Below are 20,826 nucleotides of genomic sequence, written 5' to 3' on the forward strand. Positions count from 1 at the left end.
TGTCATTTTTCTTTTCTTATATTGTATTGTGGATGTTCACTGGATTATAGACCTACATTCAGTACTGTCATTATTAGAATTAATGTTCTATAGATGTTGTGTGGTTTCCGGTTAATTAGTTCACTGCTTTGTATTTTGTGAGACTATTCTTGTATATTCATTTTTTGTGGTTAGTGCTAATTAGCTCATAATGACATGCTAACACGCTAAACTCAGACTGTGAATATTGAAAACACCTGCTAAACCACTTATAGCTTTTTAGCTTTGTCATTGTGGGCTAGTTAGCATGCTGACGCTAACATTGAACTCTGCTGTACACACAGAGCCAGTAGCATGGCTGCAGACTTTTAGTCTTGTTCACAGATATTTAACTGGTTTGGTCACTAGTACTGGTTGTTGCTCTTTGTGATATAATTGTGCAGGGATTGACTTTTGTTGCTTGGACTAATCACTTTTTCTCCTACATATCTGTCTGAATACAGGTGTACAAAATCTTAGAAAGAGAATTAATTTAGTCTGAATTTTACTATCCAGGTTGAGTCTATTTCATGTATTTACTTGATTTTCATACGGTCCACCACCTTTGCTCAAGAGGCACAGCAGAGAAGATAAAATGGAGAAAACACAACTCTCAGTGCAAGAAAACTACTCTTTTTCCTAATTTTTCTTAGATATTTTCATATTTACCACAACGCAAAGATAGTTTAGTCCCGTGAGATCACAGACATTGGGTGGTTTGTAGACTCTCTTTATTTAAGAGATACAGAATGAAGCACTAAGGGAAAACATGTCTTTGAGCTCTTCTCTGAAGTCTTGAAACAGACATAGCAGCTTCCTCTGGGGTCCAGCCATGTTTCATGTCGGGACAATTAAACAAGTCACCGTGGCCACCCAGTCCCAGCCCCCTTCTCCAGACACTGAACTCAATTATTACAGAGGCTAACTCCTCATCACAAGTTCACCGACTGTGGCTAATCTTATCTGATCTGTTATTAGCCGCATTTTTCATCTTTATGGCAGAGCTAACAAGCCTTTCAGATCATTAATAGCTGGGAATGTTCAAATCTCACGTTAAGCATGAAGATGAATGAAAGGGGGATCACTGAACATAAATCACTCTACTCCTTGCATAGTTTTATTGTGCAGGGAAAATCTTAAACCCAAGGATTCACAACCAGTTCTCATGAAACACAGATTTTCACGAAAAGAAATCAAACTGTCTGAGATGATCTCTCGAGCAACTAGTTTTATTATATTTAAACCTAAAGCACATCCTGATGCTTGTGCAGAAGCAGGAACCAAAAATGATTTATCACAGACAGCTTTAAAGTTGTGTAGAAAAATAAGGAAAAGATTACAGAAGAATGTATTACCAAATGCTTATTCCTGAAATGACAGAAAATTGGGACATTGCTTTCAAAGAAGAAATAATGAATCATGCAGGCTTTTCTTTCGAGAAAGATCCAGGTGCACGTTCTGTTCTGTAAGAGCGGCAGAAAAACAACTTCATGAACCATTTGCAAACCAAACACAGGGCACGGTGCACTTGAGCGTCAGTTATATGTAAAACCAACATGAATGCATGACTGTAAAAGCAAAGAGAAGGTGAGATGCTTTTAGTTACCGAAGAGAGAGCTGTCACTATGTTTGTTAACAGCGGAGAGGGTAAAGGTTAAGAGCTGGTAATCAGTCTATGTTTGAGTGATGGACGAGGTGTATCAGGGAGGGAATGACTCCACGGAGCCGTACAGTTTAGCTTTTGTTTCTGTGTGAGACTTGTTCAGCAGAAAAGTGACAAAACATTTCTGAATCATATCAGCAAGCAAGTATAGATAAAACCCACTTAAGGAAATATCTCTGCCAGACACTGAATGGATACACACTCATTGCACAGCCCCTGTCCTCCCACCAGTCTCAGACAGCTCCATCTTTCTTGTAGTCTCGGGGTCATCTGCCAGCAACCTGTTATCAATGGCCCGGCTTAGGCCTCCAGTCCGCATTAATCCGTCATGATAAGTTTACATCTGCTCACATTGCTGCGTTGGTACCTTAAGCTTCATCCTAGTGCTGATTTGGGTCTGGGTTTTTTTGCATTCTCTTTGTGTATTTTCTGATCTGTGTGTGTGTGAGAGCATCAAGCCTGTCTGACTCGCCGGCCTCCAGTCACAGGTTGCACAGCCTCTCCTCCTCTCCCTCCACCAGACTCCTGAACCAGAGAAATACACAAAAACACAATAAGCAGGTGAACAAGGAGAAACACACAAACAACTAATCACTTGTAGTCCAAGTTTACTAGAGAGACGATTTGTTGCAATTTATTGAGGTTCAAAGTTTATTCTTGAGCTTGGAAACACAAAATTATATCATCTCAAGGTCCATTTTAGGGGTTCAACTAGCTATTACTGTCAGTGTTATGTTCACATGTATTATTAATATGCTGATTGTTTGGTCTATAATAAGAATTTTTTGTAAAGCTGAAGTTAATGTCTTCTAAATGTTTTTAGGGTCCGACCAACGCTCAAAAACCAAAAGATGTATCACATAAGATGAAGAAAAGAAGCTCATCCTTAAAACTGAGAGGCTAGAGCTTGGTTATATTTGGCATTTTGTTTGAAGAAGTGCAATTATTTGACTAGTTCTAGTCTATTTAGTGGCTGTTTTAGAGCTTTTAATCATAAACCTTGATGATGGCCCTTGAGGTCAGATTGATTTATCAAATGCTGTTTCCAAAGAATAAACTTTGAACCTCTGCTTTTAAGCCAACATGAATGAGTAGTCCCTGAAGTGTTCAGAATCAGACACTACCTGATTTCATCATTAGTGCTTTTCTGAATATTTTCATCACTGTATATTCATAAACTGCTGTTTGATATGAATATTTTGAACTTGCGATAATTGATATTTTTGGCCACTTGGGGGCTGTAAACACAACACTGACATATCATCACCCTTTTATAAAGTGGATATGACCAACTTGTTAGCAAGCAGTTGTCTGTTTAAACACCCAGCAGATACAGTTTCTGTTTACCTGATGAATCTAAGTGTAAGCTCTGGTCTGGTAACAACTTCTGAGTGAAATATCTGTCTCTTTAGCAGTTGAATGCTCCACTACTTTCAGCTAACTTTGTCTACTGTTTGGTGCGGGGCAGGTAGCGTTCAGTGGGTTTATCTGCGCTTTTTTTGCTGAAAACAGCTGCCTGCTGCGTCTGGAAACAAGGTCGATAAGAGCGAGGAAATGGATCTTGTCCTCAGTTGAGCTTCAGTACCTGTTGCTGCGTCATGCAGCAGCGTGAGGAGACCGCAAAGAACAGCAGAATGAATTACAGTGTAATATGGTTCACATTATCAGTGAGCAAAAGCAGTGAGCATCTGCCCAAACTGCCCTGAGATGCTTTCACAGGCGATAAGCCATCCAGTAATGGCAGCTCGGGGTCATTAGGGTCTGTTGTGCAGACAGCTTGCCACGGCACGGAGAGCATAAACAACCACCATTTTCATTTCTTATTCATGGTTTTAATCACAGATGAAAAAACATCCAGTAAATAAAGAAAGAGAGAGAAAAAAAAAAGTTGGCAATGACTGTGTGTCTTTCCTGCGCATTAAATGTCTTTGGGTCATTCTGTTGGGTAACGAAAGGGTATTAAAACTGTGGCGAATCTGGAAATGTGTGTAAGGGGTGAGGCGGGTGTGTGTTGGGGGGGAGCTCTGACATTAACAGGCTGGCCTGGAAAAGAGCTGGCAGAGGCCCAGCACACAGCTCTGACAGTGTGAGGTCCTCTTTGCCCATTCTAATGAGGTACTGTGAGGGTCTGAGCTCAGGCCCGCAGCAGGGCCCCCTGGGGGTCAGATGCAGTCGGATGGGCGATGGAGGGGCCGCAGGAGGAAGTCCCTGGCAGCGGGCTTAGATGGTTGAAGTACGTCACTCCACATACCAGGATGGCAGATGGTCAAACAACCTCAATGCAATGATATGAAACGTCTTCAAGGTCGCATAAAGGAAACTGCATCATATTCAGGAGCCGTTTCCTGTGACCCCAGTTGTCCTGTGATGTCAGCCCTTTGTTTGCAGGAATATCTTATTATGGACACAGCAGATGTCCAGATGACAATATGTGACAATATTGGACGTATACACAGGATCTTACAGAAATACTACTTGTGTTATTCAAGGTGACGCTTATGCAGACAATGGACGCGTCATTTACACATCACCAGACGTGTGCTTCAAGATTTGCTCATATGTTAAGAATGTCAAAAGCAAACAGGACATCAAGTTAATTTAAATCTAATGAAAGCATCCCATGAGTGTTATAATTCTCCATGACAGGTTTATATAATGTGTGGCCATAGGGAATGCCTGTTTTCATTTGAACCCCCTACAGCAGAGATGGGAATCTATAGTTTATGTCAGGGTGTCCGCAGGTTTGAGTTCTAATCAGAAACTACGATAGGTGACTTCATGACGTGAACACATTTAACAAGAGAGGACAAACTAATCAGTGAAATCACCTGCTGGAGTGTTTTTGTTGAAATGAAAACCTCCATGTTCTCAAGCAGACATGGATGACCAACAAGTAGGTAACAATTAGGCCGCACTGTCAAAGATTTTTGATCTTCTGTATTAAAATTGTACCGTGCTGTCCATGACATTAGGTGCTTGTTAAATTTCAAGAGTCTCATTTAAGAATAACAACCTGCAGCTCTACTGAGATGGAAATAAATTAGAGTTGGACACCAGTAATTGCTGTGTCTTTAAGGCAGCTTTTCATTCAAATGTATTAAAGAGAGATGGACTATCATTGATACATTACGGTCTGTTAAAGCATATTGAGGACTGGTTTTGAAATTATCTTCCTAAAACTAAAACATGTGATCTGAAAGACACTATTCTACACAGAGCTGCTTCATATTGTAACATGTTTCCAACTCACATCAAATACCTGCAGATGACTAAAACAGCCTCAAATGGAAATGGAATTGTCATGACTGACATAAGCAGCTCTGCGTGCTCTCATGGTCCAAGACAAATTTCCCTTCAGGGACAATAAACGTTATATTATCTTTTCTCAATTTTTGCTGCAGTTTACATTTGTCACATTAATGGCATACTATGCAGGATTTTCCTAAAAATCAATGTATAGACTCACAATCCCTCTAAATCATTACTTAATTACCCACTAGAAGTGTGTGGCAGTGTATGTATCTACAGAGACTCTGCCCTCTGCCTGTATTTTCTTATTATTTTGCTGGGTTTGGGACACTTCTGGGCTTGACTTTGGGCAGTGGATGTGTAGCCCCCAGCCAATAACAGCGTGCAGAGTGTGAGGTCGGGACTCTATAAAAACGTAACTACCAGGTTATATTGCTGTCCCCATCTCTCTCCTCAGCTCTCTGTCTGTGTGTCTGTTTGACTGAGGGCGGAGCTGAGCTACACACACACAGAGCAGAGCCGAGAGGCCACAGCAGACAGGATGAAGCATTCACACAAAATTCAGCAATGCGGCACCTTCCTGCAGGGTTGTACAGAGGTGTGCGGAGGTGTGGGCGTGTTTATTTGTGCTTTAGAACATAACCACTGTGAAACAATCAGAAAATAACATTTTATTTATCTGATTCATGGCTTTGTTCTTGCTAACGCCGCTCCCTCCCTCACTCTCTAACTCGTTAAACCACTGCTGCTCTCTCTCTCTCTCGCTCTGGTGTCGTTGAGCTGGGGAAGAAGGGCCAACTTTGAATGTTTTACTTACAAACACAAATCAAATCCTACATTGTATGCCTTTAATGTCAAGATTTTTATCACAGTGTATTTGTGTGTATCAATGGACCCCATGAAGACTATCACTGCATCAGCTAATGTTAATGGGGATCCTGTAAATAATAAAGAATTGAGAGAATCACAGGAACATATTTGAAAGTAAGTTTAAGGTACATTTTAATCTTTGAAAGCTTAGCCCAGACCATCTATTATTAAACAGACAAAACACCTTTTCACAACATTTACTACCCCAGCGGACTGACCTGTAGGCAGTAATCTCCATGTCTCTGGCCATCTTCTCCCTGAGCAGCTCCTTGTAGGCTTCACACTGCTCCTTCATCTGCGCATCGAGGTCGTCCTCCTGGTGCCTCATGTCTTCTATAGTACACTGCATAATATGCACACAGACATATAGTGTGAGGAGGGGGAGGTTTGAGATTGAGATAAAATGACAGAACTGGTCCAAACCACTGGTCCGTTACCGACTGTGATTGCAATAATCAGTCCACGCTCATACCTCCAACTCAGCAATCTCCTCCATATATGCAGCCTTCTTCATCTCAACCTCGTCCTCCAACTCCTCATTGTACTTTTCAAGCTCAGAAAGCTCCTTTTGTAGCTCTGAAATCTGCAGAAACACAGACGGCAAACAGAAAATGGTTACTCATTCAGAACATATCCACAAACACAAATCTCTTTAATCGTCTTGGTAATAATAATGGTCTTCATGGTCATTTCCAGCTCAAGAACAGCAGCCCCAGAGTTGGAAGGAATTCAGGGTCTTGCTCAAGAGCACTTCAGCTGAGGAGGTGACTGTCAACAAAAGCCTTGAACCTGAATCTTCTTAGTTTAAGAACAGCTTAATTAAAGCTGCATTAATCGGGGTTTTTGGGCCACTAGGGGGCGGAAGAACTGCACAACAAGCTGAAAACATCATCTGACATACAAGTTGATATAGCAAATGTGTGAGCAATATTTACTTTTCTTTTAGCTTTGTTTTGGTCTCCACTTACTCCTGAGGGAAATATCAGTGTTTTTAGCCGTTAGATGTTTGAATTTATTCACCATCTAGTTGCTAACTTTGTCTGTTGTCGTTTGGTGCAGAACATTTGGTGAACAGTGGGTTTATCAGAGCTTTTTTAGCTGGAAACAGATGCTTGCTGCTGCTGGAAACAGGGATGATGCGAGCAGAATTTGCAGCCATAAAACCAAAACAAAGAGCTAAATCAGGCTACAAGCGCTGTAGAGCTGGAAACTACAAAGTTAGGTGATAATTCCCTGTTAATTTGTCAGTAGGAGCTGCTCTTATCCAGTGTGGAATAATTCAGATCCTTCATGTAGCAATACCTCACTGTAAGAAAAGTATTTTAGCCTAATTTTACTACAAAAGTAAAAGTCCTACACTGAAAATGTTACTTGAGTAAGAGTATGAAATTATTATCAGCAAATGTTACACTATTATAAATTATGTGAATGGCATCTTACTGTTTTTAGTTAATTGAGAGGAGGCTAATTTCACCAACTGTTTAATCTGGAGCTGATTAACTATTTGATGTATTGATAGATGTTTTAATCTATAACAATGCATCATATTTTATGAGCTGTTATGTAACTGTATGTAAAATATACGTTTTTTTAAAAGTAGTTACTTTTTTTCAAAAGTAACTATATATAAAAATTTCTATCTGAAATGCCGAAGACTTGAATTATAACATAGTATAAAATGAAAAAAGTATCTAAAATGTGTACTTAAGTACATTTATTCAAGTACTCTACTTAATTACATTCCACCTCTGCTCCTTTCACATTGCACAAAGTATTTTAATCCATTGTTCTCATTGTGATTTTAAGATGAACTCCTGGGAGATTAGCTTTAAGCAAAAATAAATAAATAATATAAATAATATTGATTAATGAGGCACATAACAGCTGTCAACTAAAACTTGAGTATTTCAGAACTATCTATAATTTTGTCATCCTGATTCTCCAAATATTTTGGTCCACATAAAGTCTATTGCATGTCTGTCCTTCCTAAAGACAGATCCCTCCTCTTTCTTCCACTTTTTCCCCCCATTAAGTTTTTTTTTTTTTTGAAGGTCTAAGGATAGAGGGTGTTGTATGTTTTACAGATTGCAAAGCCCCTTGAGGCAAATTTGTGATTTGTGATACTGGACTATATAAATAAATTTGAGTATTCCCGTCAACCCGACCAACGCGGATAAAAAAAGGTTACTTTACTTCTATCACAAACTAATGCAGGAGCATCCCTCCTCTTGTGTCTGAGGCGCGGTGTCCTGCTGTGAGTAATTACAGCAATCACACAAGTTCAACAATTAGCTGTCAAAGCCAGATGGGGGATCCAGGCGGTCGTGCTCGTCTTTCAGCGAGATCATGTGAGCGGAGGAAGACCCGGTTACTACTCACAACCTGGTCAAGTCATTTACTCATACACTCCTCCGTTCTCCCTGGCATGATAAGTGAGGTCTGGGTGGCAGCGAGTGCGTACAACCTCCATCAGTGCCTGCTCTATTATATACAGTTCTGCGTCAGGGCTGATTTCACTGCAATCTGTTTGTTTGGCCATGTTGTGTCTCAGTGAGAAACCAGACCCGAGGCATCCATCACATGCAAGAGAGGAAACAGAGCAGATCAGGCCGTGCTGTCCATCCGTCAGGCTGGACTGAGCAGAGCTTGTGTGCTGCATTTTAGATAGAAGGTAGATGATGTTGGGAGAGTTGTGCTGTGGTTACAGAGGCTCGCTGTTTATTTAAAGAGCCGAAGGTACTGATACAACCACAGTAATGAGAACCAAACCGCCATGTTTGTTACAGATGTGGTGAAGGCTCAGCTGTGGTTTGACCACTAATGGATGAGACATGGATGTAAACTTACTGTTTCCTGGAGTCACAAGGTGATTTTACTGGAGTCACAATTTTCTGTCTCTTTTCTGTCTACTTCATTAGAAGTCTGCTTGCTTTACTGGCATTTTCTGCTGGATGGATCAGAAATATCAGTTTTATTTCCTCTCTTTCATTTAAAAGAGGAAGTCTCCAGTCTGTGTGTGAAGTTTAAGACGTTATGACGCTGCAGCCGCTGTGAAAGACTGCTTAATAACCGAGGGTAATAAATCCTGTCTGAGCTGAAGCCGAGGCCCTTCACATCTCCTGCTGAAAGTGTCCGCAGAGTAAACACTCCGGTCAGCAGGATCTCCCACACTGTTGCTCCACTGTCACTCACATGCTCTCCACTCCCTTCGCCTGCTGTGGGAAACCATTCATTTTCACCATTAAGTTTGATTTAGGAGCTGATGGGCAATACAGAGCCAGTTGTGGGTTGTGAGACTCCTCTTTTCTTTGTAAGTAAAGTTGTGGGAAATATATTATGGGAAGCTCTGAATCAGTCGGTAGTGACTGAAGGTTTTAAAGGAATTGTTCAACTTTTTAGGAAATACATTTTTTTCAATTTCTTGCAGAGTTAAAGAAGATTAATAGCACTCATGTCTGTGTGCTAAATCTGAAGCTACAGCCAGGAGACAGTTAGCTTAGCTTAGCATAAAGACTAGAAGCACGGGGGGGAACTGCTAGCCTGGCCCTGAGTAAACAAATTCTGCCTACCAGAACCAAAAAACAAAACAAAGTAAAGGCTGGTTAATGGTAGGTTGCTCGACACTTTTGATAAGCGTCGCTCGACAGAAATTACTTCTTTTCGACAGAAAAAAATATATACATATTTTGTCGCACAATGTGATTGGATAGTGTTACTAACGTCGCCATGGAGATTGTAGTTTTCACTGAACTTCTTTATTGATATTTTGGTCTGTAACTTTAAATAACTTGTAATGTCCTTGTTCAATTAGTCCTGGTTGGGATGATATAATGTAACTAAACAAGGAGCATACTGTCTGGTTACCATGGAGACGACTGAAACCTTTTGCCGAAGTATAAATTGAAAATGTTGCACAACTCTTTTATTTCTGTTGAGCAACACTTCTCAAAAGTGTTGCACGACCAACCATAAATCCGCCTTAAGAATGCTAAATTAAAACTAAATATGAAGCTAGTGCCAGCAGGCAGTTAGCTTAGCATAAAAATTGGAGGCAGGGGGAAACAGCTAGCCTGGCTCTAAAGTTTACAAAATCCGTCTTCCAGCAATGAAATGTAATTTTTAGAGGTCTTGGTGCTGGTAGGTGGATTTTAACATCAGAACCAGGCTAACTATCTAAGCCAAGCTAACTGGCTGCTGTCTGTAGCTTCATATGTAGCGCACAGACTTGGAAGTTGTATTGATCTGCATACACATGAGATTTAAAGGTTCAGTTCAAAGAAATTTAAAAAACACACTCACACATTTTCTGACTTACCTGTTGTATTGTATTTAGCCATGCAGATAGTTTTGGTTTTATTTGCAGGGAGAAATTTGTTGTCTGTTTCTGAGATTTACCAATTCAATGCAGTGCAGGTGAATGTGATGCTCACAGCACTGAAAACTTACATTTAAAAATTCAACAGCAATGTATTTCTCCAGACACAACGTCCTCCAAACACACAGTTAAGTTTAAAGTTTAATGTTGTTGTTTTTATTTTAATGCTGTGAACACCACAAACTAAATTTAATTAAATTTTCATTAATTCAAAATGTGTTTGCTGTTTTTTGTTTTTTTTTTGGTTTGTTTGTATGTGATTTGGGTGACTGATGGACCCTTTATAAACTGATGAGAACAAAATAAGAGTCCACTCACCAGCATCTTCATTTCACTGATGTCCTTTGTCTTTGACCCCACAGCTCCTCCCACTCCCACTTGTTTTCCATCCCCACTGGGAACCACAGCAGAGGAGGAGGATGCACCTCGCTTGAACTGCAAAGACAGTGGAAGAGGAATCAGAGCCAGTTTACAGGAATAATGAAAAAACAACCCAACTTAAATCTCAGGTGGACTACATATGCACAAGACCGTGCAGCATGTTGCTCTCTTTTGGGCAGTTAAGTGCACTTTGACAGGGGAGCAAAGAGCAATCAGAATCTCTCTCAGCTCTGATGGGTAAACCTCTCCTCATGTACGCCACATTCCTGATTAGATGGAACAACTGCAGCAGAAACAAGCAACATGAGGGTGCACAGGTGTGTGGGAGTCAGCCAGCAATCACCATTACTGTTCAAACCCAATAGCAATCATTTCAGCATCGAGACAACTGCATCTTGTAATCGAGGCCAGGCACAGGCAGGACCGCGTCCAGCTGGCGAGGGAAGAGACGGGAGGGAGGGAGAGAGAATAGACGGGGTTTGAGGGAAACAAGAGTGGCTGGCTCCAAGAGACACACCTACGCATCTAGACAGACAAATATATAATACAAATATATATAAATATGGTGGATCGCCTTCAGCCTTGCCTCTAAATAACAGACACACACACACACACACACACACACACACACACAAACACACACACACACTCCAGTGCTGCTGAGGAGCCTGGGAAGGCGGCCAGCAGTCTGATTACAGCCCTGACCTCTGAACCGGGCAGACATCCTCACCCCAGAGGAGGTCAGACCCACCGGAGCTATAGTCTGACCCCAATGCAGCACCTCTGTGCATGCAAGACACACACACACGTACACACACACACACACACACACACACACACACACACACACACACACACAAAGACATTCTGTTCGGGTCCAAAACTGCCCCTCCGATTCTCAAGTTCTTCCCGGGTGTTGTGTTAGGAGGGAAAGCAAACAAGAGGGAGTAATGTTGTGTGATTTGTGAAAGTTGAGATTTACATCTGGATCTGACCGGGCAGTTTCAGAGGGAGAGGAGGATGATGTGGTGAAAATAGGAGGGGTCAAGTGGTCAGTAGGAGGATGAAGATGGCAGCTGGTTTCTGGATTGTGTGCATGACGTTAGTCTGAATCCATTCATGTGAGTGTGTGTAGCCTAATGCCAAAAATAGGATTGTGATTCAAAAAATGTGCACAGGCTTGCTACTGTAAAACATTTGGCACAACAAGGTTTCCACTGCATGACATGTTTATGTGTTTCTATGCTACACTGTGTTGTACCTGGAGGCTCTCGGCCAGCTGGCAGTAGTACTCCTTTACATCCAAGGCCGGAGTGATGTCAGGGCTGCCAAATTTAAGAGCCGCCACCGCTTCTGTAGTCTCTTCAGCTGGCTCCAGCAGACTCTCCACTGCCTGCTCATGTAGACCATACATACAGATACACAGCGAAGGAGTATTCAGATACTTTACTTGAGTAAAGGTAGTAGTTTTTCTTTTCAATTAATTAATGAGTTGTTTGGTGAACATGGTGAAAAATGTCAGTCACTTTTTCCCAAAGTCCAAGGTGAATCTTCAAATGTCAAATGTCTTGTTTTGTCCACAACCCAAAGATATTCACTTTACCATCATAGAAGACTAAAGAAACCAGAAAGTATTTAAATTTGAGAAGCTGAAATCAGAGAATTTGGACATTTTTTCTTATCAAATGAACATTTCATTGATTATTAAATTAGTTGGCGATTAATTTTCTGTTGATTCATATCTATGAAAATCTTAAAGGTATACTTCAACATTTTGGGAAATATGCTTATTGGCTTTCTGGTTGGATGAGAACTGAGTTAAATGAGCTGAGATGAAAAGATTCATCATGCCACTTTAATATCTATTCATTAAATAAAACGCTACAGTTAGCAGACGGTTAGCTTAGCTTAGCATAAACACTGGAAATAGGTGGAAACAGCTAGATTGACTCTGTTTTAAAATTAATAATACTAGAGTCTTTGTTTAATTTGTCCAAAAAACATAAAAATAACAATTCCCCATTTACGGTGGGTTATGTGCCAGACTATGTCTTGGCTTGGACCAATAACTTCCTCGAGTCTACGCTGGTTGCCTGGCAACTACTCAGAGCCGAGACACAGTCCGGCACATAACCCACCATAAAAAGGCAAATTGTAGATTTTACACTTTGGTTTTTGTACGAATTAAACAATATATAATGTGTTATATGAGCTTTGGAGCTGTTGGTAGGCCGATTTTGTTGCCTTTGGAGAGATCTAGGCCAGCTGTTTCCCCCTGCTTCCACTGTTTATGCTATGCTAAGTTAACTTAACTGGCTATTGGCTGTAGCTACATATTTAATGTGGTATCAATCTTCCCATCTAATACTCCGCCAGAAACAGAATAAGCATATTTTCCAAAATGTCAAACTTTTGCTTTAATTTGTGAAGTAACCACTACGTATAGCCTCTTGGAAATGGAAATACTCAAGCACAGTGTTTGAGTAAATGTACTTACTTATATTCTACCACTGCAAATACACACAGAACATTTTCATGCATTTACAGACACATCAAAGACCTCAACATGTATGTCTTCAGGTTGTAATATGTCTCTCCTCTAGTAAAAAAAAAAAAACCCACAAGGAAAATGAACTGTTACAGAGCCGCAGTGGCAGTCGTTCATTTTTCTCCTTTTTGCCTCCACCTGAATAACGACATGGCTGCCGATTTGTCAGGGGAATGTGGGGTATCTGGAGGTGCTGATAATAACAACAGTTAATAAAACAAAGGGAACTTCTGTTTTCATTTGGTATTCAGTCGCATTTCCCGGACTGTGAGTTATCGAGCGTGTCCCAGAGGGAGTGTGTTAAACGCCAGGCGGCCCGGCTTTGCAGAGAAAAACACAGTGTGATGGAGTTGCTCCTGCTTCAGCTGCCTTTCTTTCTCTCTCTCTGCCTACAGCCTCTAGATCTGATACTGGGGTGCGTCTGTCATCTCCTGGCAAGGCGGAGAATATTGTAGAGCAGGGTGTGTGTATGAATGCAATATAGGCAATGATGTGTGTTGCAAATGTGACTATCTTAAGAGCCTTGGATAAGGACTCAACTGGGCGAATTCTGATATGTTACACAATTCACTGAGGACTCCTCTTCTGCAGCCTCACTAGATTACAAATGTTGTGTTTTAATCTCCTCATATCACTACATCTCCTGTTAACATGGCTGTTTTTGGCTACATGTCTTCAGCAAGGTGACTGGGGTCATCACAGCTGTGTTTGTCACCACAGGTCTGGGCATTTATCCAACACTCCTGTCTGACCTAAGCACTACATTTTGAGTCATTTTATGGCTGTACACTTCCAAGTTTCATCACACTGTAGCCATATATCTTCTCTCTCTCTCACCGTCTTGTGCTGGGCCTCCATGTTGGCCAGCTGCTCCTCATAGATAGCCGCTTGCTCCCTCAACGCCAAACACTCTGCTGTCACAGCATCCACTTCCTGCACAGCGGAGGAGAAGAATCAAGTTAACAGAAAGTGAAAAGTGAAGAAGTTCAAGTTAATTTGCAGAGATGTCTGACAGGAGCACTCTGCAGCGATCCATGTGATACAGTGCAGTTTGGGAAGTAAATCGCACCACAGGTTGAATTAAAGTACAAAAACTCCTCGTTTCCACCCTGAACACCCATTAAAAGAACCATCAGCACCACCACATTCACCCTGTTTCACTGAACAGCAAGTAGACACTGCAATGCAGAGGAAGGGGGAGGAGGAGGAGGAAGATGAGAAGGAGCCTAACTAGACACAAAAGCCCTGTCCACCAATCCATTCGCCAGCAGTGGCTCGTATCTACTCTTTTTTTTTTCTTTTTTTTTTTTAAAGAACCAGATTACTTGGCATCAGATGCAATTACTGTGGGTGCCTGTGCTAACATTCAGAAACACACAGAGAGGGTTCGGTGGTGAAGTTGTGGATCCTCGCTAGGAGGGCGGCAGGGTCCTTGATGGACAGCAGTAGAGCACAAGTAGTCTGTCTGTCTGCTGACTGTGTTCAAATATCAGCCAGCAGCTGGAAAGTATCATGTTGTAAATCACATTCTGCGCAACTTTAAAGCAGCAGTTATTGATTTTTTGTTGGCCACTTGGGGGCAGCGGGAAACAACACAACACTCACATATTATCACTGTATAAAGTTATAGTTGACTACTTTTATCATCCAGGAGATACAGAGCAACATTAGCGTTCGTTTGGAGTCAATATTTACTCACCTTTCAGCTCTATTTAGTCTCTACCGACTCCTGAAAGAAATATCTTTAGCTGATAAATGTTTGACTATGTTCACCAGCTAGTTGCTAACATTGTCTGTTTGCCATTTGGTGCTGAGCAGGTAGAGTACAGCTGTTTTGAGCTTCTTTTTTTTTTTTTTTTTTACTGAGACGAGGCTCTGAGAGTGAGCCAAAGTAGTAAAGTTCCAGGTCATAAAACCAAAACAATGAGCTGAAAGCCACTAAAATGCTCTATTGAGCATGAGGTCATCTGTAGCATCGGGTTATAATTCTCTGTGGGTTTGTTACTCAGTTACTCATGTTACTCAGTTTTAATATAAAAATATTGATTGGTGCAGCTTTACATTTCCTTAAAACTGCATTTCAATTCTGGTGAATGGACTTCATAGTGGTTTTTCCACCTTTGCAAAACACTTTGATTCACAACTCTCCTGTCGTTCATCCATTCAAACACAAACACAGCGATGGCAGCAACTTGGCGTTCAGTATCTTGGTCAAGGACACTGAGAACCACCAACCCTGCAACGCTATCAGACCAAATCATCTAGATGGATAATCTTCAGTATCCATAGAGTCTACTGTGATAAAACTGCATTTTTATACTCTGCACCCTGAACTTGGACAAAAATCAACATCTGGAAACGCTGCCTTCATATCAAGCATCACATTAAAAAATATTTCATGAGAGATGTAACTGTTTTAAACAGCCAAGTTTTATCTCCCACATTTCTCAGACCCTGTTCTGTTCTCATTGTTGTATATTAAATGTGTTTTTATGTAAATTTGCAACACCTATTGTTCAGGTCTCCCTTGTAAAAAGAGATAATGTATCTCTGGAGACTTCCTGGTTAAAGGTTAAGGTTAAATTAAAGTATATAAATTGATGGACAACCCGCTCTAGATCACTCCTGATTGCTTCAGCCTCTAGAATATTAAACAGGCTGAATTTAAAAACTGAATATTGTTAAACTCAATTAATTTGTGCAACATGCAAGACATGACTGAACATAAAAATGTCAGTCTCATGTAAGAAATCACTAAGATAATCTAACAAGACCACGTAGGCCACGTAAATGGAGCATAATTGGCAGGAGAGAAGCAAGAATAGTCAGTCATTTACTTCAAAACAAACCAAACATGTCTGGTTTCATCATTGTCAGTCTACCATTATGTTGAGAGAGCTGCAGCTACAGTAGTTGTGGGTTGAGCAGTGTAGTATTCGCTCCTCTCCTCCGCATCTCTGCTCTTCTTCTACCTTCCCTGCCGATTTCCCACCAAGTCTTGTCACCCTGCAGCTGCTTCCAATTCAACAACCAGAGAACTCAGAGCCAGCAGGAACATTACGGCACCATATCACAGCCTGCATTACATCTGTATGGGAGAAATTAAAGCCCCCGTCACCCCACCCCTCACATCTGGCCCGGCTAGGAGGACATGGGCTCAGGCATGTGGGAGGGATACGGGAGGGGGGGGGGGGGGGGGGTGGAGAAGTTGGTGGCTCAGGTTACTGTGCGACTGCTGGTGATCAACACCCAACAGTGGAGCAGCTGTGCAGAGTTTCAGTTGATTCACCAGGAGGCAGAGAGAGAGAGAGAGAGAAGAGGCCGAGAGACGCTTGACAACAGTGACACCTAGTGCTGAATGTGTATTATCACAACAAAGATCTGATAATACTCATAAAGGTTTTATAAACGGTCACAAATAATGAAATATATCTTTAATTGACTGCTTTAATATCATTAAATATCTCTATTCTTAACTTAAACTTATCCATCTTCAACTTTAAATCTAAATGTAACCATATCAAGGCTTATTCTGTGCTTAAACATTATTAATTTTATGTCTGAACCAACTTCTACAGCCAGCCATAATCTAAAGTCAAACAGTCCATGAGGTGTTTAAAGAAGTGTTAATTATTAATGGCCTTCAGTGATTTATAACAGCTGGATTCATGTTTATTGTATTGTAAAAAAAAACCCATGACTCATATGTTCCACTGCGATACAAGGAGTGCCCGCACACTCAGTCAAACTCCATTTAATAGTATTTTTTATGTTATTACAGGTCTTCCTCAGGAGAATTGATGAAGACTGTTAAAGATTTGACTGAGGAAGACCTGTAGTTGCTTGAAACTTCACAGACAAAATTAAAGTTTAATTGATTTTTGTATCCAGCAGCCCTCCTGCTGACATTTTGTGGATATGCAGGCGACTATTCTGACTTATTCAATTTTACAAGCCATAAAATCTTTACTTATAAATGTCAGTAAGTTGTCAGTATTGTTTGTTGGCTTTTAAGCCTTCCAGCCTTCTCCAAGGAAGTTTGAATATAATTTTGTCTACAAACGGCCAAGTAAAAATTGCAAACAGTGGTGGCTGAGAATATAATATAACATTTAAATAGTTGTGACAGTTAGAAACCCTTTATAGGTACCACTATATCATGAGTCTAAGTTTATTTTTTTTTGTTTTATTTCTTTATGTTCACTATCTTTGCACCTATATTGTGTGGTTTTGTATTTGGTGAGGCACCATGTAACTCTGGTTTTGAAAGGCACTATAGAAATAAATGATTGTTATTATTATTCTTAGAAGTCATACTAAAAAAGTTGGTAAATCAAACCTCATAAGATGATAGTGATGCGTTTTAGCCTCCCTATTTTGAATTGTGACAAGTTAAAGCTCTTTTGGATGAGGGGGTTTATGTCATTTTGTCATCTCCTTTTCGACTGGCGCTGGGCTTCCACACTCGTCTTGAAATAGGTCATTAGGTTAATTATTACCTCAGCAACATCTTGGCGTTCCTGCTGGAGGAAGATCCTCTGCTGAGAAAACTTCTCATACTCCTGCTTTAGACGATGCAGCTCTCTCTGCAGCTTTTCCGTGTCGCACAGGATCTCATCCTGCAGAGAGACGCAGCGATGACAGTCATGCATCTTGACAAGGTCACATATCACACCTGCTTGTCACTGTAAAAACTGAAGTATAACTGATGGGATGTGAAATATCTGCATAGCTTGTGCATGTGGATTCATATGAGGTGTCAACAAGAGAACTAATTTAGGCGTGTCGCACACAGAGAAACATGCAGCAGACACACCCAGCGGTTTCATACCCTCTCCACACGCAGTCTGTCCACCACTGCGTCCAGGCTGTAATCCAGTCCTGCCACAGTGGTGGTGAAGCTGGAGGAGGCTTGTCGGTCGCTCGGCTCGTCCTCCAGCTCCTCAATCTGACACTCGAGAAACTCGTTCTCCTCCTCAAGACAATGGGCCTAAAGGACAGAGAGACAGATACAACAGAGATAAAGTCAGAACAAGTTCATGCGGTTTATACAAATACATTCACAGCATCATTGGCCAAGAACAAAGACATGACGCAGCAGAAGGAACATAAAGTGCTTGTGTGTCATCGGGACCAATCACAGAGAGACTTTCTCTTTAGCAAAGGTAGGCAACTTCCTGGTGCCACCAAATAAAAGGGCCCCAAACAGCTATAGCTTTATTATGATGCTTGGATAAGAAAAATATTGAATTATGTTACCATTCTAACTGAAATAACTTACAAAAGGCCCCCAAAGCACTTTAAAAAAAATATGCAACTGTATACTACTTACTTACTGTTTACTTCTACTTCAGAGGAAAACATTGTACTACTACTTTTACCTGACAGATAGATGTTACTGGTTACGTTGCAGATTCAGATTTTACTCACAAAATATAACAATTATAACATGATGCATTATTATTCATTAAACTAACCAGCATCATAAATTAAATAAATTAAAGGTACATTAAGATGATAGAACTGCACATCTTAGGACAATGAAATTAGTAAATACACCGAAAAATGGGATTTTCATGATACAACAACAACTGCAAATGAATTATACTTCATGCATGGACATTAATAATTCCTCTTTCACTCTTCACTTTTTGTAAAAATCTGATTGCAGGACTTTTACTGTGTAGTATTAATAGTTTTACTTCAGAAAAAAGTATGGAGTACTTCTTGTTGCCAATAGCAACATTCCCAGTTAGAGAAAGGGTGAAAATAAAGCAAAACAGTGTTTGCCTGGGGCCCCCAAATCTATAAATCCACCCCTGCTCACAGTGTTTGTTCTCACCAGTTCAATCAGCCTGACCAGTCGGTCGTTGAGAGCAGCGATGACGGTGCGGTCTTTGACAAACTGGTCCAGACCCTCCTTGTTGAGCTCCCTGGCAGCTATGAAGTCTAACTTGTCACAGTCACACTCGTCAGCAGTGGCACCCCTGTGAGAAGGACACACAGTACAGACGACTGCGGGGAATGTTTCAGAGGATCCTGGAGATTAATTGACCCTCCTTCAAGGAGAGTTAATGACTTTTTTTACTAAGTAAACAGTAATAAAGTGACGTCACTACAGTGAATAAATGAACTACAATAAAATATTTCAACTAAAGCATCAGGAATTCTTTAAATGCGTCAGTGCATTTTTGCCCAACCAGTCACGACATATGAATGTTGTTAGAGCATGACGTCGTTTTTTTCCATGAGCACAAAAGGAATTTTTCATCTTCGTCATCATCATCATCATCACAGACAAAATTAGAAAAACACATCTGAAAATATCCCACATATCCAACAAGCGTGTATATTTCAAGATTTTTAGATGTTGATGTTTTTTTCTGCATGACTGAACAAGAAACTGAAACTCATCTGTTCTATATTTGTTCATATAGTGTTTCAGTCTGGAAAGACTTTGACAATCATATATTGTGCAAAACAACACATGCGATTATCAGTGAGGGGGAAAAAATTATCACTTATTTTGAATGTAAAGATAACAATTTATGCACTATTGTTAACTTTTTTATTTTATTAGGTTAATTTAATATCCATAAAGCTGAATTTCTTAATTCAACCCCATCTTTATAAGTTGTTTCTAACTGAACTAATGTCTAACTTAATGTTTTGAATTTGTGAAAAATAAGAAATGTTAGTAGTTAAAATTTACTCAAACGTTTGCCTGACCCAGTTTCACCAAAATTAATCTTTTTTTTATTATTATTTTATTCTATATTACTATTGTGATTGTTCTTTTGTTAAATGAACTGGTAGGACTGACTGTACGTTCTTACAATAATAAAAAAAGAATTTGTCATCACTGAGGAATGAACCTGAACTACAAGTTCAATAAACCCAAAGAAACACAGAACACCCAGCTCCATTAAATAAGACATTTTACACTCATGAAAAACATTTATCTGACATATTTAATCATAGAACATTTGAACTTGTCTCTAAAATCTTCATATTTTAAAGTTGGAAAGTCCAGAGTTGCCCACACTGACCTGGCGGAGGCCTGGTACTGCTCTGCACACTGCATACTGGATCTTCCATTTGGACTCCAGCTCTGCTCCTCAAACAGCTTGCGGTAAGACGACACTCTGAGCATGGCCGCGGCTTCGGATGCTGAGCTACAACACTACAAGCAAATAGTGGCAGCAGGTCTGAGGTGGCGGTTTTATATTTGCAGCGCATGAGAATGTAGCACAGCGGTGAAAGATCTCTCGTCGGCCACTGAGGAGACTAACTATAACGTGAACATCAGCCAGTAACGATTTCACATTTACCTGAAGAATGAGCCTCAAAATCCATTCTGCAGATGTGTTTTCTTTTTATAATCTGCCAGCAGGATTTCCACACAGAATATTTCAACAGGAGGTGTTGAATTAGAACACGAAACAACTTTAGACATTTTATTTCTGTTAAATAAATTAAAAGTACCAAAAAAAAAAAAAAAAAAAAAATCAGAAAAGTTGAAAACAGGTGCAAGTGTTTTCTTGTGTACCTTTTTCAAACGTACCTTTTAAATTTATGAACAAAAGTGACAAAAACTGAAGACAAAAAGAACAAAAAATCCACACAGATACAGTTGATTCAGTGACAAAGGACATGATACTGATTATACTGATTGGTTTGACATCTGAGTTTTGTTTTTCTCAATAAATAAATTGTAAAATC

At 40.3% G+C, this 20,826-nt stretch overlaps 1 protein-coding gene across 1 annotated transcript; it reads right to left on the reverse strand.

Annotated features, from left to right (window-relative positions):
• Positions 1-1,119: 1,119 nt before the first annotated feature.
• Positions 1,120-20,643, reverse strand: vimr2 (vimentin-related 2). Its single transcript, XM_067599684.1, has 10 exons — positions 20,154-20,643; positions 18,947-19,091; positions 17,936-18,094; positions 17,604-17,723; positions 13,942-14,037; positions 11,818-11,949; positions 10,494-10,610; positions 6,273-6,383; positions 6,019-6,143; positions 1,120-2,206 (listed from the first exon to the last, which is right to left on the reverse strand). The coding sequence occupies exons 1-10, from the start codon at positions 20,255-20,257 to the stop codon at positions 2,164-2,166; spliced, it is 1,152 nt and encodes a 383-aa protein (XP_067455785.1). The 5' UTR covers positions 20,258-20,643; the 3' UTR covers positions 1,120-2,163.
• Between the last annotated feature and the right edge of the window lie 183 nt (positions 20,644-20,826).

Source organism: Thunnus thynnus, chromosome 9, assembly GCF_963924715.1.
Source record: "Thunnus thynnus chromosome 9, fThuThy2.1, whole genome shotgun sequence".
Taxonomy (NCBI): Eukaryota; Metazoa; Chordata; class Actinopteri; order Scombriformes; family Scombridae; genus Thunnus; species Thunnus thynnus.

Coding starts and splice junctions, on each gene's coding strand:
- vimr2 (XM_067599684.1), bottom strand. CDS start 20,257: ATGCTCAGAGTGTCGTCTTACCGCAAGCTGTTTGAGGAGCAGAGCTGG. Junction 18,095..18,946: donor TGGTCAGGCTGATTGAACTG/GTGAGAACAAAC, acceptor TCTGTCCTTTAG/GCCCATTGTCTTGAGGAGGA. Junction 10,611..11,817: donor AGCTGGCCGAGAGCCTCCAG/GTACAACACAGT, acceptor CTGTCTTTGCAG/TTCAAGCGAGGTGCATCCTC.